The sequence below is a fragment of the Erpetoichthys calabaricus genome, chromosome 1, assembly GCF_900747795.2.
Source record: "Erpetoichthys calabaricus chromosome 1, fErpCal1.3, whole genome shotgun sequence".
Taxonomy (NCBI): Eukaryota; Metazoa; Chordata; class Cladistia; order Polypteriformes; family Polypteridae; genus Erpetoichthys; species Erpetoichthys calabaricus.
Genome location: NC_041394.2, coordinates 350,327,167 through 350,347,157, shown reverse-complemented (window position 1 = coordinate 350,347,157; position 19,991 = coordinate 350,327,167). Strand labels below are relative to the sequence as shown.

The 19,991-nt window shown below is 39.9% G+C and overlaps 1 protein-coding gene across 9 annotated transcripts in view; it reads left to right on the top strand.

Annotated features, from left to right (window-relative positions):
• Positions 1–19,991, top strand: part of LOC114668330 (zinc finger protein 883-like) — a 774,734-nt gene that overhangs the window by 111,010 nt on the left and 643,733 nt on the right. Inside the window, exon 2 of one of the 9 annotated variants that reach the window (XM_051924938.1) lies at positions 14,667–14,705. The exons of 4 other annotated variants lie outside the window; for them this stretch is intronic. Coding sequence is in view for 2 of the 5 variants with exons in the window: in XM_051924936.1 (XP_051780896.1) it covers positions 14,715–14,718 (4 nt within the window). In the remaining 3 variants the exon portion in view is untranslated. Of the gene's footprint in view, positions 1–14,590; positions 14,719–19,991 lie in introns of those variants that run through there. 4 more of the 9 variants (XM_051924936.1, XM_051924947.1, XM_051924933.1 and 1 more) reach the window with 4 other exon arrangements.

Here is a 19,991-nt window from a genome sequence, read left to right as displayed (position 1 = left end):
TTCACTCAGCCAATCGTGATTCTTATAATTGGTTTAAATATTGGGAAATACTTTTTCAACCAATTCTTCTTTTGACGTCACTAAATTGCAGAAGTTATGAGGCAATGAAATTCGTCCTGAGGTCGGATCAACCGGCACCTTTCCGTTCCCAATTTCCAGATTTCTCCAACCACGTTATTGACAGTTTCAGTTATTTGATCGTAAATGCCTTTTTGCTGAAGCGTTAGCTTAGGAATATTTGATTGCACATACGACAAAAGATCACCCATGTTGTAATTTTATTCACGACGCAATTCTACATCGAACAAAGCAGCAGCAGATCGATTCGGTGATGGCATTCCCAATTGATTGAGAACTTTATTCGCGATTTCTAAGCACAAATCTTCAATCATTATCAACGCTTAGTTGTAGATTTCTGCTGTGAAATCCATGTTTATATTAGAATTTTACTTGCGTATTCGACGGAAAATATCTTCAGCCATGTGCAATTTATATTTCTCCCATAACTGTGTTAGAGATGGAGTGCAGGCGGTCAATATGATTGCAAACAATGCACGAATTTGATTTGGATGTGATGTGTTGCACGCGTCATTAATGTATACATCCCAGTGTCGGTCGTTCTCCAATAAATTCAGAGGTTGACATGTACTTCAGAAAGTGGCATGTGTAACGCCGTTGACAATTCTCAATTGCTGGAAAGACGTTGGACCGGGCACATTTACCAACAGCATGTGAACAAAGAAGCATTCATCTTGATTGGGATGCACGGTGTACAGTCTGCCTGTCGTAGTTTCTTTGAATATGCCAGGTTGTTCGTTGACTCGCTCTCCTCGTTTGCGTTGTTGAAATGATTTTCTGCTCGCATTCCATGTGTAATACGTAGGCACTTCTGAATACAGCAGTGTTTTCGCAAACACGTCATTTTGACATAACGTAAAGAAAGCAGTTAACGTTGTAGCCGGTGGATGCAGGGCTATTTGTTGCACATTTGCATCTGTGAAATAAACGCGTTGTCCATTTTCTAGAAGTACTGCTAAGTGAACAACATCTGGACTTCGTTCATGTATGGGAAATGAAAGAATTCGCCATACAGTTTCATTGCTGCTTATGTATCTTCCAGCCTAATACTGTGCGATTTCATCGATATGTATGACCGCATTCCTATCACTTCTTTCTGGTTCAGTGGGATGAAGACGCACTGCAACAATTAAATCATACAGATTCTGGTGTATTCTCCATTGCATTTGCTGTGTGTATTTCTTTAGGTATTGACCCAAGTGATGTATATAAAAAATGTAAATGTTCGTTTGTTCAAAACCTTAAATCTCCGAAAGTTCTTCACCGATTGCTTTGAAATTTTGACACAACGTTGCATTCGAATACGCGCGTGTTTTTATATACATATTATATAGATGTCACACCTGTGACAGGTAAAGACATGCTTTTTTTGAAAACACAGCGCCATCTGTTGGACGTAAAAGCAACACACACTATACTAAATATTTTACGATTCTCTTTCAATGTTTCGATGAAATACATTTGTAAGTACGTGAATAAAGGCAGCGACATGGCAGTTTTTGGCGTGCAACCAGAAAGAAGTGATAGGAATAGGGTCATACATATCGATGAAATCACACAGTATTAGGCTGGAAGATACATAAGCAGCAATGAAACTGTATGGAGAAGTCTTTCATTTCCCATACATGAACGAAGTCCAGATGCTGTTCACTTCGCAGTACATCTAGAAAATGGACAACGCGTTTATTTCACAGCTGGAAATGTGCAACAAATAGCCCTGAATCCACCAACTACAACGTTAACTGCTTTCTTTATGTTATGTCAAAATGACGTGTTTGCGAAAACACTGCTGTATTCGGAAGTGCCTACGTATTACACATGGAATGCGAGTAGAAAATCATTTGAACAACGCAAACGAGGAGAGCGAGTCAACAGACAACCTGGCATATTCAAAGAAACTACGATAGGCAGACTGTACACCGTGCATCCCAATCAAGATGAATGCTTCTTTGTTCACATGCTGTTGGTAAATGTGCCCGGTCCAACCTCTTTCCAGCAATTGAGAATTGTCAACGGCGTTACACATGCCACTTTCTGAAGTACATGTCAAGCTCTGAATTTATTGGAGAACGACCGACACTGGGATGTATATATTAATGACGCGTGCAACACGTCACATCCAAATCAAATTCATGCATTGTTTACAATCATATTGACCGCCTGCTCTCCTTCATCTCCAACACAGTTATGGGAGAAATATAAATTGCACATGGCTGAAGATATTTTCCGTCGAATACGCAAGTAAAATTCAAATATAAACATGGATTTCACAGCAGAAATCTACAAATAAGCATTGATAATGATTGAAGATTTGTGCTTAGAAATCGCGAACAAAGTTCTCAATCAATTGGGAATGCCATCACCGAATCGATCTGCTGCTGCTTCGTTCGATGTAGAATTGCGTCGTGAACAAAATTACAACACGGGTGATTTTTTGTCGTATGTGCAATCAAATATTCCTAAGCTAACGCTTCAGCAAAAAGGCAATTACGATCAAATAATGCAAACTGTTAATAACGGGGTTGGAGAAATCTGGAAATTGGCAGCGGAAAGGTGCCGGTTGATCTGACCTCAGGACGAATTTCATTGCCTCATAACTTCTGCAATTTAGTGACGTCAAAAGAAGAATTGGTTGAAAAAGTATTTCCTAATATTCAAACCAATTACAAGAATCACGATTGGCCAAGTGAATGAGCTATTCTTGCGGCCAAAAACAAAGACGTCTACGAACTTAACAATATTATTCAGTCTAACATTCTGCACAGACAATGGAACAACAAAAAATATTGTATACCCACAAGCATTGTGAAATTAAGCATATTACAAACGTGAGCTTTCTCTTTTCTTTCTTTTCGAAGATAGCTTTGCTGTGGCTCAATCTATCTATCTATCTATCTATATATATATATATATATATATATATATATATATATATATATATATACATACACACACACATATACATCTATACTAATAAAAGGCAAAGCCCTCACTGACTCTCCAACTTCCCGTGTAGGTAGAAGGCTGAAATTTGGCAGGCTCATTCCTTACAGATTACTTACAAAGGTTAAGCAGGTTGCATTTCGACATTCTACACGTAACGGTCATAACAGTCGACAACATCCGCCATGTTAAACTTTCTTATTTATGGCCCCATCTTCACAAAATTTGGTAGGCAGCCTCCCTGCGCTAACCGAAACTGATGTACGTACTTATTTAGGTGGTCTGACACCACTGTCGGCCGCCATATTGAACTTTCCAAAGGTCTTTAATGGGCCCATCTTCAAGAAATTTGGTACGCGGGTTCCCAACGCTAACGAATCATACTTACGTACATATATACGTCCATAGCCTGCAGATCGGTCCACACTCTGAATCTTCCAGGCACTCCTGATCATAACCTAATTTTTAAGGTTGCAGTACCAATAATGTTACTGAGAAACTTACAGCCACCGAAACTTTGTAATGGCACAAGACTTCAGGTCACATGCCTGCAAAAGAACCTAATTGAGGCAACTATTTTTACTGGCGGTGGCACAGGGTAGAGAGTTTTTATTCCTCGCATCCCCGTTATACCCTCTGATCTCACATTTCAATTCAAACACCTCCAATTTCCAGTAAGGCTCTGCTTTGCAAGGACAATAAGTCTCAGGGACAGACCCTACAAAAGGCTGGCATTGATTTGAGGCAAGATTGCTTTTCAGATGGCCAACTATATGTTGCATGCTCAAGAGTAAACTCAGCGCACAGCTTGGTTATATTACAACCGGAGGGGCGATACAAAGGAGATCCTTAACAAATAATTATTGGTACATTTTCCCTCAGTTTATTACTTAAAATTTTAAAGCAGTACTTCGCCGCTGCGAAGCGCGGGTATTTTGCTAGTATATATATAAACTGCTCAAAAAAAATGAAAGGAACACTTTGAAAACACACGAGATCTGAATGGGAAAAAAATTCATCTGGATATCTCTACTGATATGGACTGATATGTTAATGTGTTAAGGATGAAAGGATGGAAATGAAAATGATCAACCTACAGAGAGAGGGCTGAATTCAAAGACAACCCGAATATCAAGGAGAAAAAATGATGCGACAGGCAGGCGAGTCCATTTTGCCAAAATTTCATTGCAGCAACTCCAAATCATACTCAGTAGTTTGTTTGGCCCCCACATGCTTGTATGCATGCCTGACAATGTCCTAATGTATCTATCTAATGAGAGGACAGATGGTGTCCTGGGGGATCTCCTCCCAGATCTTGACCAGGGCATCACTGAGCCCCTGGGCAGTCTGAGGTGCATCCTGGTGGTGTCAGATGGACTGGAACATAATGTCTTTTGGATTGAGGTCAGGTGAGTGAGCATGGGGGCCAGTCAATGGTATCAGTTCCTTCATCCTCTCGCCCCATGAGGCTGGGCATTGTCGTGCATCCAGATACCTAATGTCAGTCAAGGTGCCGTTGTCTAGCCTGTAGAGGTCTGTATGTCCCTCCATGGATATGCCTTCCCAGACCATCACTGACCCACCACCAAACCAGTCATGCTGAATGATGTCACAGGCAGCATAACGTTCTCCACGGATTCTTCAATCCCTTTCATGTCTGTCACATGTGCTTCGGGTGAACCTGCTCTCATCTGTGAAAAGCACAGGGCGCCAGTGGTGGACCTGCCAATTCTGGTACTCTATGGCAAACGCCAATCAAGCTCCACGGTGCTGGGTGGGCAGTGAGCACAGGGTCTAATGAGGACGTCGGGCCCTCAGGCCACCCTTATGAAGTCTGTTTCTGATTGTTTGGTCAGAGACATTCACACCAGTGCTCTGCAGGTGGTCATTTTCTAGGCTCTGTCAGTGCTCATCCTGTTCCTCCTTGGCCAAAGGAGCAGATACCGGTGGGTCCTGCTGATGGGTTAAGGATCTTCTACGAGGGGCACTGTCCAGCTCTCCTAGAGGAACTGCCTGTCTGTTGTGAGCGCTGAAGTCGAAATCAACAACAGGAGTCTAAAACCAATTTTTAATAAAAAACAATTTCTTTATTCTTTTGTTCTTTATTCTTGGTGAGTAAAAAAAACTGTGAGACTGCCCTGTTGGAGAATGCGGGCAGACTCCCAAGAATAAAACAACAGTTCCCCCTTTTATCACCTAGCTTGTTCATTTAGCTAAAGAGAGAACAGAAAAAAAACATAAGAGTTCATTTTGAGGTTATCCATAGATTAGGGGACATCTTAAATTTATGACATAGGAGTACAGAATAATAAACAGCAGTACCAGGCACCTACATTATCTAAAGAATGTGCCCATCTCAGTTACAACCCATTTTAAGCGGTTTTCTCAAAGTTAATTGCATTAATTATAAAGAGATTACATTCTTTTAATTTTTATATCTTCATTGGATTATATTTGTTTGATTAGATTAATCATTCTTATTTATTAATTCATAAGTAACTTGTTTTCTTATAATACAAAACAAGAGTAAAGAAAGATCACATTGAATTATAATATCACAGCGTGTTCTGTTAATATCAGAAGGTTAGCACTTACACATAGAAAAATTAAATCAGTCTCATATTCTGTGCATAAACATAATTCATTTCCTATCTAAATGCAGATAAAATCATATAGTTCTCTGCAGCATGATTAATACAAATTCAGTTATTGGTATTTTGTGAGTTAAATACTTATAATCATCTGTGGCGGGCTGGCTCTCTGCCCGGAGTCTGCCTCCTGCCTTGTGCCCTGGGCTGGCTGAGATTGGCTCCAGCAGACCCCCGCAACCCTGCAGCCAGGACACAGCAGGTTGGAAAATGAATGGACAGATGGATACTTATAAACATTACAGTTAATAATGTTTTTCTGCATTCTCACTGTCTCCTGGAATCTCCTCCATGCCCTTGAGACTGTGCTGGGAGACAAAGCAAACTTCTGACATTGGCACATTGTATTGATGTGCCATTCTGGAGAAGTTGGACTACCTGTGCCAGCTCTGTAGGGTCCACTTATGGCCTCAGGCTACCAGTAGTGACGCTGACTGTAGTCAAATGCAAAACGAGTGACAAAACAGATGACGAGGGAAAAATGTCAGTGGCCTCCCTCCACCTGTTAAACCATTCATTCCTGTTTTGGGGGTCGTCTCATTGTTGCCCCTCTAGTGCACCAAAGCAGCTGAAACTGATGAACAAGCCCCTCTGCTACTTCACTGAGCACATCAATAGCCCTGAAGTTTCATTGACTTGATGCTGTACTCTCATTCAAAAGGGTTCCTTTAATTTTCTTTGAGCAGTGTGTATATATATATATATATCTCCTATAGAAAACTACATTGATATAAAGCAGTTTTTCAGTATAAACCTAGGACAAACATTAAAAAAAATGCCTTACCAGAAATATCATTGCCAAAATAAATTCCCAGCTCTTCAGATTAAATTATTTAATGATTAAGACTTGACAGACTCAGTGCAGTGTGTGTTAAAATGACCAGTAAAGTGGAGCCGTTTACAGCTGTACACGGTTATGTCAGGGCCATACTGGAGTATACAGACTCTGTGCTATTAATATGCTGTGTGCTTGTGTAGTCATATAGGATGATGCCCAGCTGAACTATCTGCCATCTCTATCTTGTTACCAGTCGTGATGCTGATGCCCATCAGTGCCTGCTGTACAGTTGGACTCCTGACCTCCTCCAGTCTCACAGACCCTAAAGACAGGCTGATGTGTTCAGCACACCACTTGGACCTGATGGAGTCAAATGGAGGCTCAATGAAATATGAACTACAAACAAACATCTGTCAAGTTTTAATCTCTAAATGTAACTTTTGCATAAATAATATGTATTATAAGAAACATATATTTAATGATCTTAAAGAGGTATTTAAAATCCCAAAAGTAATAAAGATCCAAAACAGTCAAATAATTGAATACCCTGATTAACAGGTGCACAGTCACAAAAACTGCAAAATTATTACTGTTTTTAAGGCATAATATTTGCTCTTCACAGATCGTTTAACATAGTAAAATTCATTATAAAAATAATAATTGAAATGTGACTTTTAGCACTATGATAACTGTGTTTCTTACATTTAACATTAAGAACATGTAGAGATAGCCAATGGATTCTTTTAAGTCACAATTTTATTGCAGCTTTCTTAACGTTGTCTATTCTCTGATACATGAACGTGAGAGTGTCAAGTATGTGATTTGTAATATTCTGTAATCATAATACTGTACAGCTAAAAACAAACTTGAATACGAGATCCACAGGCAAGAAACTCACTAGAGCTGCTGGTATTGTGGATGAAGGTTTGAGGCAAACAGCAGGCAGACACCAGATGTAGAGTAAAAAGCAATTTCTTTATTCTTGGTGGCAGAGAGACCACTGCAGCCCCTGTCAGCTTGTGTCACTGACAGTTACCAGAAATAGTGCAATCTGGCGGGGGATGAGTTCCCTTTTTATAACAGAACTGGTTACGTCTTACAGAGACAGCTTTAGCATGAGATATTACAACATATTTTGTTCAAACAACTGAAGAAGAAGTGAAAAAGCCTGTTGCTGGTGATTTCACAATCCTAGATGTTGAAAGCTAAAAGATTTGCAGTTTTCCTGAGTACAGATTAAAAGTCAACAGTTTGACAGAAATGTAGCAAATTTGTTATTTTAGTTTTGCATGTACACACTTAATACTTTGATATGTAAGTCTTATTAGAAGAAATTAATCCATAGCTTATTAATACAAACTAATAATATACTTGTACTGTTAAATTGATTATACAGGTAATGGTTTTTCTCTTTCTCAGTATGTTGAGAACACACATGAAGACCGCAGAATATTTGACACAAATCAGCAAACAAAGAACAGAGGCTGATCTGTGGGCACAAGGGGCTACAATGGAATATTAGGAATAAATAAAAAAACGTGGATAAATAGTAATGAAAGTGATAAAACACATTTTAGGGTTGTGCATTATAGAAGTAAAGATTTAACTCCGACAGTTTATTCAATGTTTAAAATTGTAATATGTTTATAGCCCATCTTTAAGGTGACCCTTTAAATGAAGGCGACTATTTCATTTTGACATTCGAGTAAACAACAACAGTCAAACATTTGTTTTAATCTGACTGACTCAAAGCCCACACTTAAGTCCACATCAATCCGTTAAAATTAGGCCAACACAAATTTGTATTGTTATGTTCATTTACATTTTCTTCAGTTGTTGTTTAGTAACGATAAATATCTCATATCCAAACTTTTATTGTCATTATTTTTTCAAAACCACTAATCATAAATGGCAGTGATAAAAATACACTGCAGTCTTAATAATGCACTCGACAGAGTACTATAATGTAAGATACTGGCACTAGTAGACTACCTTTCTTAAGTAAAATTCTGGAGAAGGCAGTCATTATGCAGTTAAATGACCACCTCAATAAACATGCTATTCTTGATAAATTTCAGTCAGGTTTTAGAACAAATCACAGCACAGAAAGTGCACTCGTTAAAGTAGTAAATGACTTGCGGGTAAATGCAGACAGAGGCCATTTATCTGTTCTCATCCTCTTTGATCTGAGTGCCGCATATGACACCATTGATCATAATATTCTTAGAAATCGCCTTAGTCAATGGGTGGGACTCTCTGGCAGTGTCTTAAATTGGTTTGAATCCTACCTGGCAGGGAGAAAATTCTTTTGTTAGTTGTGGTAGTTACAACTCAAGGACACATGATATCCAATATGGTGTTCCACAAGGCTCTCCTGGGTCCGCTGCTCTTCTCAATCTACATGCTTCTGTTAGGTCTGATTATCTCAGGGCACAACGTGAGCTACCACAGCTATGCTGATGACACACAGCTGTATTTATCAATAGCACCTGATGACCACGAATCTCTTGATTCACTAACACAATGTCTAACTTGTATCTCAGAATGGATGAATAGTAACTTTCTCAAGCTAAATAAAGAGAAAACTGAAATCTTAGTGATTGGCAATAATGGATACAATGAGGCTATTACAAATAAACTGGATACATTAGGATTAAAAGTCAAGATGGAGGTAAAAAGCTTAGGAGTAACTGTTGACTGTGATCTGAATTTTAAATTGCATATTAAACAGATCACTAGGACAGCATTTTTTCACTTAAGAAACATAGCAAAAGTTAGACCTCTTATATCATTGAAAGATGCTGAGAAATTAGTTCACGCTTTTGTTTTCATTCGACTAGATTACTGTAACGTAGTCCTCTCAGGAGTACCCAAAAAAGACATAAATCATTTGCAACTAGTGCAGAATGCAGCTGCTAGAATCCTAACAAGGAAATGAAAATCTGAGCACATCTCTCCAGTTTTGATGTCACTACACTGGTTACCTGTGTCATTCAGGATTGACTTTAAAATTCTGCTTATGGTTTATAAAGCCTTAAATAAGCTCGCCCCATCTTATATATCAGAATGTCTGACATCTTATATTCCAAATCGTAATCTCATATCCTCAAATGAGTGTCTCCTTAGAATTCCGAGAGCAAAACTTAAAAGAAGTGGTGAGGCGGCCTTCTGCTGCTATGCACCTAAAATCTGGAATAGCCTGCCAATAGGAATTCACCAGGCTAATACAGTGGAGCACTTCAAAAAAACTGCTGAAAACACATTATTTTAACATGGCCTTCTCATAACTTCACTGTAATTTAATCCTGATACTCTGTATATCCAATTCATTATAATAACTATTCACGGTGGCTCTAAAATCTGTACTAACCCCTACTCTCTCTTCTGTTTCTTTTTCCGGTTTCCTTTTGGTGGTGCACCACCACCATCTACTCAAAGCACCGTGATGTTCCAACAGTGATGGATTAAAAGCCAGAAGTCTGCATGTCCATCATCATCAAGTCCTTCCGTGAGAACCCTAGACACAAGAGGACTTTTCATTCACAGCACATCACTTTTTCCACATTTTGTTATGTTACAGCCTTATTCCAAAATGGATTAAATTCATTTTTTCCTCAGAATTTTACACATAACAACCCATAATGACAATGTGAAAAAAGTTTGAGGTTTTTGCAAATTTGTTAAAAATAAAGAAACTGAGAAATCCCATGTACATAAGTATTCACAGCCTTTGCTCAATACTTTGTCGATGCACCTTTGGCAGCAATTACAGCCTCAAGTCTTTTTGAATATGATGCCACACGCTTGGCACACCTATCCTTGGCCAGTTTCACCCATTCCTCTTTGCAGCACCTCTCAAGCTCCATCAAGTTGGATGGGAAGCGTCTGTGCACAGCCATTTTAAGATCTCTCCAGAGATGTTCAATCGGATTCAAGTCTGGGCTCTGGCTGGGCCACTCAAGGACATTCACAGAGTTGTCCTAAAGCCACTCCTTTGATATCTTGGCTGTGTGCTTAGGCTCGTTGTCCTGCTAAAAGATGAACCGTCGCCCCAGTCTGAGGTCAAGAGCGCTCTGAAGCAGGTTTTCATCCAGGATGTCTCTGTACATTGCTGCAGTCATTTTTCCCTTTATCCTGACTAGTCTCCCAGTCCCTGCCACTGAAAAACATCCCCACAACATGATGCTGCCACCACCATACTTCACTGTAGGGATGGTATTGGCCTGGTGATGAGCGGTGCCAGGTTTTCCCCAAATGTGACACCTGGCATTCACACCAAAGAGTTCAATCTTTGTCTCATCAGACCAGAGAATTTTCTTTCTCATGGTCTGAGAGTCCTTCAGGTGCCTTTTGGTAAACTCCTTCAGGTGCCTTTTACTAAGGAGTGGCTTCTGTCTGGCCACTCTACCATACAGGCCTGATTGGTGGATTGCTGCAGAAATGGTGGTCCTTCTGGAAGGTTCTCCTCTCTCCACAGAGGACCATCGGGTTCTTGGTCACCTCCCTGACTAAGACCCTTCTCCCCAGATCGCTCAGTTTAGATGGCCGGCCAGCTCTAGGAAGAGTCCTAGTGGTTTCGAACTTCTTCCACTTACGGATGATGGAGGCCACTGTGCTCATTGGGACCTTCAAAGCAGCAGAAATTTTTCTGTAACCTTCCCCAGATTTGTGCCTTGAGACAATCCTGTGTCGGAGGTCTACAGACAATTCCTTTGACTTCATGCGTGGTTTGTGCTCCGACATGAACTGTCAACTGTGGGACCTTATATAGACAGGTGTGTGCCTTTCCAAATCATGTCCAGTCAACTGAATTTACCACAGGTGGACTCCAATTAAGCTGCAGAAACATCTCAAGGATGATCAGGGAAAACGGGATGCACCTGAGCTCAATTTTCGAGCTTCATGGCAAAGGCTGTGAATACTTATGTACATGTGCTTTCTCAGTTTTTGAAATTTTTAATAAATTTGCAAAAACCTCAAGTAAACTTTTTTCACATTGTCATTATGGGGTGTTGTGTGTAGAATTCTGAGGAAAAAAATGAATTTAATCCATTTTGGAATAAGGCTGTAACATAACAAAATGTGGAAAAAGTGATGCACTGTGAATATTTTCCAGATGCACTGTATGTTAGGTAGAATGCCCAGAGCGGACTGGGTGATCTCGTGGCCTGGAACCCCTACAGATTTTATTTTTTTCTCCAGCCGTCTGGAGTTTTTTTTTGTTTTTTCTGTCCACCCTGGCCATCGGACCTTCCTCTTTTTTTATGTTAACTAATATTGTCTTATTTTAATTTCTTATGTTGTTTATATATATATATATAATATTTTTTTTTAATTTACTGTTCATTATGTAAAGCAGTTTGAGCTACTTTTTTGTATGAAAATGTGCTATACAAATAAATGTTGTTGTTATTATTATTATTTATTATTATCGCGGATGTATTTTACGAATATACGCTACGTCTCTTACAGTCACTTTATGTTGACCATCCACCTTTAGAAATTACTCCCACCTTTCTTTTTACGTATCCATAAGGCAATTGGCTAAAGTGGGACATGAATGACAAATAACACCGATTAGCGATTTTGTTAACTATAAAGGTGATTGACCGCGAAATAAAAATTTTCGATTGGCTGATCAGTGCCTGACGTACGCAAATTTAATATATGATTGGCTGAAGTCGAAAATTATATTCTCGTCCATTTTACTTCAGTCTGCAGCAATATCTACTTGGGTTTTCGTCACCCTTGATGACGTTTTTGGAGTATTTTGACCCGTGACGTCATCAAAAGCAGCAGATACCATATATTCTTGTCTGAATTCACTACAAGTAAAATGGTATTCTGATTAACAGAAGAATGGTGCTGAAAAGAAAAAGAAAGGACCGTCTACCCCCCAACACCACATGACGTCCCACTTACCGTCTGCTGGTCCATCAATGAGCAGACCTTGTTCTTTTTACTCACAAAGACACTTTCTGTACTCAGACTCACTGAAGCCAAATGAGCCTCTGGCATCATCAGCACAACCAGAATGATGTGAACTCGGGGTGTTGATCTTTTCAAAAGTGCCAACAGCTCTTCACATCACTTCATCAGGCAGTTGTAGAGGCCATCTATCAGCACCTCATCTTCTACTGTATAGAGGTCATTACCTGGTGACCTTTAAGATCTTCATCATTTTTAAACCATTAAGATGATATCCTTTTAAGATACAACAGCCTGTTGGACAAGCAAATACAAGAGTTTGGTGCTACAAAGTCATCATAGCTCTTTGCTACAGATTACAATAACAAAGTTTTACTTGTTATCTGATCTAAGTTACTAGCAAGTGATCATCTGCTCCATGGCCCTTTATGATGAACTCCAACAGTTTTTCATGTTGAGTCCCCCTGGAGGCCCTGCTGATCTCTTCAGCCTCATAAACCCGAGCCCCTCGTTCTCGAGTCAGCTGCCCTACTGCAGCCACACAGCCAGCCTGCTCTCCTACAAGGTGAACACACAAATAAAACATCAAATTGTCAGATGTAGTATTTGTCTTGTGCAAGCTGTTTTGGTCTGAACACTCCTGTTTTCTCATAATAGTTGACACTTTGGAATAAAGTTCAAACTGTCAGAATTACTCTGTGGTTCATTACAAAAACTCTCATTCATGGTTATCTCAATAGTTCTTTAGAATACATCGATTATTTCAGAGTATTATGAATACCCCAATCTGGACACTACCTAAAGTAACATGCAAGTCACAGGCATGTCATCCTAAGAAAAAAAGGATAAACCGTATACAGTGCTGTCCACTATTATTGGCACTCCTTGTAAAAATTAGTAAGAAGCGTTAGAAAAAAGCCCTGTTTGCTGAAGAAATGTCACCTTGTACTGAAAAAATTAGAAACATCTGACTTTTAATTGAAACAAACAAAGCCCTCATCAAGAAATAAATATTTTTAAAATTAACATTTTTATAAGGGGTGTCATGAAAAGTGGAGGGCACGTTAAATGAATGCCACACAAGAAGAAAAAAATTATAAATATATATTATCGGCATCCTTAAACGACTGACAGTAAAATCAAAGGGTTCCTCCTGGTCAGATAAAGAGCATACAGAGAGGATAAGAGAAAAAGTATTGAAATCCTACACAATCGAAACACAAATGTAAAGTTAAATAAAGCTTACAGTTCATATTCAAATACCATCAACGTGTCAATTCCACAGTCTACTGAACCAGCGGGGATGTCCTAGGAAAAGAAGGAAAGAAAAAACACGTTTAAGTCAAACACGACAAGTCAATTACAAGTTTAAGAAATGGGTTTTTGCAATTTACCTGCTTTTTCATTAACATCCAATTTCCACAAGATATTCTTGTAGCAAGCTGGGTGAAAGGAAAAAAATATATAAATGTCACTTGTAATTAAATTGAAAGGCTCTGTGCACCTCGCGACTGTCAGTCTGAGTCAGATACAACTTAGTGGCGCACTGCCCATTGCAGGAAAGTCTTTAACAGTTTAGAAATAGCAGGCATCATCTGCGCAAAACTACCATGAAATTCTATTAAAATCGACGGTACAAAAACATCGCAGATTATTATTTATTTATTATTATTATCGCGGTCTACTTCAAGCACTGAATATAAATCAATTACTACAGCGAAAATTATTATTAATACAAATGTAAAGGTTCACGGTACAAACATAACCATGCAAAACAAAGTTATTAAAAATACGAAAAAACTGCAACTTTCAAACGTTTTCATTTCGAAGCACACTTACTTCCATTGTCAAAAATACGAGCAATTAGTTTCGTCGCTGCTTCTTCTTTTGTCTAATGGAGTTTCATCGCCGCAGCTTTTTTTTGTCTCCTTTCATTTAATGGATTTTCGTTGCTTGGTACAACCGCAGGTTATTTAAGAGGAAACTTTATAAGGCGGAACCTCAAAGAGGTAGGGATCACGAACTGAGAAACGTTTGGTTAAAGTTACACTTGATAGACAACTTCAAACGTTGATAATTGGACAGGTGAGTTTTTGATTGTCATACTTCAACAGCAATCTTATTCGTTGAAATTCTGAATTAGCCAATACTATCCACTTGCATTTACAGTTATCCCGCCTTCAGATCCGCCCATGCTGTCTCCGGTCTGCAGCAATACCCTTCTCGCAGATACGGAAGTCGGCGAGCTCTTCTTGGTTGTATGCAGCAACTCGAAACAGGCTGCTGAGTAGGTCGGCTTTAAAAAGTATCACATCGCACACAGGGTGAAGGTAAGTGATATGAGTTTGGGGCTGTCATGTTATGAATGTGGATTTTTCATTTGCTCCAGAAGGAGTCAGTTTTGAAAGAAAATCATTACAGAGAGACGGAGGGTAAGTATTTGTGGTTTGGGCACGTGGTCAGTTCACGAATGCGTGAGTTTCCATCCGCTCCAGTCAAAGTAACTAAGTAGAGGTAAGCAGACCGTTTGTGTCTATCACGTCAATTTCAATAACACACACAGCGCTTTAATTTTTACTTTTCTTTCTCTTTTATCATTCCGCGGTGTTCGTGATCGGTCGGCATTTCAGAAAGCAGCGAGGAGTCAGTCGGGCTTTATACTTATGATCAGAGAAAGACAAACATGAACTGAAACAAACTGGAGACCGCGACCGTGGAGAAAAGTCGAAGTGCATGCGAAACCAAGAACGAAAACAAATGTATAGAAGGAGAGAAAGTGTAGCGCTGTCGTGCCGGTATTCCTCGGTAACCCATCTGGAGAAGTCTAAATTTAATGTTCATATCTTTTGAGGGGTGGCGCAGTGGTAGCGCTGCTACCTCGCAGTTAGGAGACCCGGGTTCTCTTCCCGGGTCCTCCCTGCGTGGAGTTTGCATGTTCTCCCCGTGTCTGCGTGGGTTTCCTCCGGGCGCTCCGGTTTCCTCCCACAGTCCAAAGACATGCAGGATAGGTGGATTGGCGATTCTAAATTTGCCCTAGTGTGTGCTTGGTGTGTGGGTGTGTTTGTGTGTGTCCTGCGGTGGGTTGGCACCCTGCCCAGGATTGGTTCCTGCCTTGTGCCCTATGTTGGCTGGGATTGGCTCCAGCAGACCCCCGTGACCCTGTGTTTGGATTCAGCGGGTTGGAAAATGGATCGATGGATGGAGTTTCTGCTGTTATGACCCAGCAAAAAATAGTAAGGTACCGATAAAATTGACTGCTCTTCATTAACAAGTTTTGATGAGTTGGCTTTTAATTAATAAACATAATTGTTCTTCTGATGACTTTTATCCTCAAAAAACTTTACATATCCGCCGTGAGACTGCTATTCTTAAGCAAATGGTTTAATAACTTTATCAGTTCACTAAATGATTGAATAGACAATCCTAAGATGATTTTCATCAGACTTTTGTTTAAAATTTGGAGATTTCTTTTCAATAAGAGAATATAAAATTGTATGCAATTTTTTTTGTCTTTAATTAAAGGCAATCACATCACTCAACTCCATTACAAATGTTATGCCCTATACTGTAAATGGAGTGAACAGAACAGAAAAGACAGGTATTAATTTTATACGGAGCTTAATAATTCATAAAAATTCATAAATTGGTCACCTCAACAAAGGAAATGTTCCCAATCTGAACTTTTTTTTTAATATTTAAAATAAAACTAGGAAAACTAGTTATCGTGCAGTCCGCCGTTACTGGTAGATAGCCTATATTCATCAAAATATAATCATGGAAAATGTTCAGGGTAGTGTAAAAACGATGGGAAAAGCAAAGCCTTTTGTAAGTTTTTTGACAGATTAATTTTTGTTTTGTGGTGTAGTAATAAGTTTTTAAATGCAGAATTTTTGCCAACAAAAAAAAAAACACAACTAAATTAATATTACTATCCATCCATCCATTTTCCAACCCGCTGAATCCGAACACAGGGTCATGGGGGTCTGCTGGAGCCAATCCCAGCCAACGCAGGGCACAAGGCAGGAACCAATCCCGGGCAGGGTGCCAACCCACTGCAGGACACACACAAACACACCCACACACCAAGCACACACTAGGGCCAATTTAGAATCGCCAATCCACCTAACCTGCATGTCTTTGGACTGTGGGAGGAAAACCACACAGACACGGGGAGAACATGTAAACTCCACGCAGGGAGGACCCGGGAAGTGAACCCAGGTTTCCTTACTGCGAGGCAGCAGCGCTACCACTGCGCCACCGTGCCGCCCTAATATTATTAGTAGGTTGATTTAATTCTATTACCACTACAACATTGCTACAATAAGAATAATCTTTTTTCTTTCGGCTGCTCCTGTTAGGGGTTGCCACAGCGGATCATCTTCTTCCATATCTTTATGTCCTCTGCATCTTGTTCTGTTACACTCATCACCTGCATGTCCTCACTCACCACATCCATAAACCTTCTCTTTGGCCTTTGTCTTTTCCTCTTGTTTGAGAGCTCAATCTTTAATATCATTTTCCCAATATACCCAGCATCTCTCCTCCTCACATGTCCAAACCAACTCAATCTCGCCTCTCTGACTTTGTCTCCCAACTGCCCAACCTGAGCTGACCCTCTAATGTCTTCATTTCTAATCCTATCCATCCTTGTCACACCCAATGCCAATCTTAGCATCTTTAACTCTGCCACCTCCAGCTCTGTCTTCTGCTTTCTGGTCAATGCCACCTTCTCCAACCCATATAACATACAGTGGGTACAGAAAGTATTCAGACCCCCTTCAATTTTTCACTCTTTGTCATATTGCAGCCATTTGCTAAAATCATTTAAATTAATTTTTTCCCTCATTAATGTACACACAGCACCCCATATTGACAGACAAAAAAAAAAAGAATTTTTGAAATTGTTGCAGATTTATTAAAAAAGAAAAACTGAAATATCACATGGTCCTAAGTATTCAGACCCTTTGCTCAGTATTTAGTAGAAGCCCCCTTTTGAGCTAATACAGCCAGGAGTCTTCTTGGGAAAGATGCAACAAGTTTTTCACATTTGGATTTGGGGATCCTCTGCCATTCCTCCTTGCAGATCCTCTCCAGTTCTGTCAGGTTGGATGGTAAACGTTGGTGGACAGCCATTTTTAGGTCTCTCCAGAGATGCTCAATTGGGTTTAAGTCAGGGCTCTGGCTGGGCCATTCAAGAACAGTCACAGAGATGTTGTGAAGCCACTCCTTCGTTATTTTAGCTGTGTGCTTAGGGTCATTGTCTTGTTGGAAGGTAAACCTTCGGCCCAGTCTGAGGTCCTTAGCACTCTGGAGAAGGTTTTTGTCCAGGATATCCCTGAACTTGGCTGCATTCATCTTTCCCTCGATTGCAACCAGTCGTCCTGTCCCTTCAGCTGAAAAACACCCCCACAGCATGATGCTGCCACCGCCATGCTTCACTGTGGGGACTGTATTGGACAAGTGATGAGCAGTGCCTGGTTGTCTCCACACATACCTCAGTGCAAGACACATGACAGCCCGCATGGAGTTTGCTAAAAGACACCTGAAGGACTCTGAGATGGTGAGAAATAAGATTCTCTGGTCTGATGAGACCAAGATAGAACTTATTGGCTTTAATTCTAAGCGGTATGTGTGGAGACAACCAGGCACTGCTCATCACTTGTCCAATACAGTCCCCACAGTAAAGCATGGCGGTGGCAGCATCATGCTGTGGGGGTGTTTTTCAGCTGCAGGGATAGGACGACTGGTTGCAACCGAGGGAAAGATGAATGCGGCCAAGTACAGGGATATCCTGGACAAAAACCTTCTCCAGAGTGCTAAGGACCTCAGACTGGGCCGAAGGTTTACCTTCCAACAAGACAATGACCCTAAGCACACAGCTAAAATAACGAAGGAGTGGCTTCACAACAACTCTGTGACTGTTCTTGAATGGCCCAGCCAGAGCCCTGACTTAAACCCAATTGAGCATCTCTGGAGAGACCTAAAAATGGCTGTCCACCAACGTTTACCATCCAACCTGACAGAACTGGAGAGGATCTGCAAGGAGGAATGGCAGAGGATCCCCAAATCCAGGTGTGAAAAACTTGTTGCATCTTTCCCAAGAAGACTCCTGGCTGTATTAGCTCAAAAGGGGGCTTCTACTAAATACTGAGCAAAGGGTCTGAATACTTAGGACCATGTGATATTTCAGTTTTTCTTTTTTAATAAATCTGCAACAATTTCAAAAATTCTTGTTTTTGTCTGTCAATATGGGGTGCTGTGTTACATTAATGAGGGAAAAAATTAAATGATTTTAACAAATGGCTGCAATATGACAAAGAGTGAAAAATTGAAGGGGGTTTGAATACTTTCCGTACCCAGTAGTTGGTCTCACTACTGTCCTGTAGACGTTCCCTTTCACTCTTGCTGATACCCGTCTGCCACAAATCACTCCTGACACTCTTCTCCACCCACTCCACCCTACCTGCACTCTCTTTTTCACTTCTCTTCCACAATCCCTGTTACTCTGTATTGCTGATCCCAAGTATTTAAACTCATTTGCCTTCTCCAATTATACTCCATGCATCCTCACCGTTCTTCTGACCTCCTTCTCATTTACACACATGTATTCTGTCTTGGTGGTCCTACTGACCTTCATTCCTCTCCACTCTTGAGCATATCTCCACCTCCCCAGGGTCTGCTCAAACTGCTCCCTAACAATACATGCAGACAATAAGAATAATAAAAGATGAAAATATAGTTAGAAAAAAACAAACATTAAATGACAAACAAATAATACTACAGATTTTTCATGATAAAACTGTTGGTTGTTTTTATGGAGCACACCAGAAACGTTCAGAGCGTCAACTGGGTGATATCATACATACAAGAATGCACAATTGTTACAGTCTGTTTTATATGTAAGATTATAGCACTAGATAGGTCTTACATAAACAAGATGAGTTATGAGAGAGACAGATAGAACTGAAATGTTAAATAACATAGCTAAACTAACAAGTCTGTGATGCCGACAAAACAAACTATTAAGAAATTTACTACGGAAAGGCTTTTCAACCACAATAGGTTTAAGCATAATCTGAAAAATATTAGCATCCCTTGCTTTTTTCCTTACTTTGTATATAAATATCAGATGATCAATGTTTAAGTTATATATTTTTGATTTAGCAAAGCATTTAATAAAAAAGTAAATTTAAAAAGCATCTTACTGCACGCCATGGCTTGCACACATATCCATCTTTCTTAGATGGGAGAATCAAAACATACCCCTCGTAAGTCAACGGAAAAATCAAATGTACACCTTAAATCGAGGAGAAAATGTGTTTCTCCGAGGATCGGCTTTATTTTTATTCAACGGATTTAAACATACTAGCTGCACTTTGACTAAGGTCTCTGTTACTGTAGCCGTGCTGTTTTTCTTTAAAATAAACAAATAAATTAAAAAATGAAAGGACGCCTTCTCGATCTCAAAGTATTCCCCAGGGGAATGAAGAAACAGACGGCACAGAATGAATAGAAATCGGTGTGCGGTGTTCGTGTGAGCTCTACACAGAAACGGAAATCAAGAAAGTAAAGTGCAGTGAGCCGCAGAAAGTGGTAAAGAAATGACAAACAGAAAT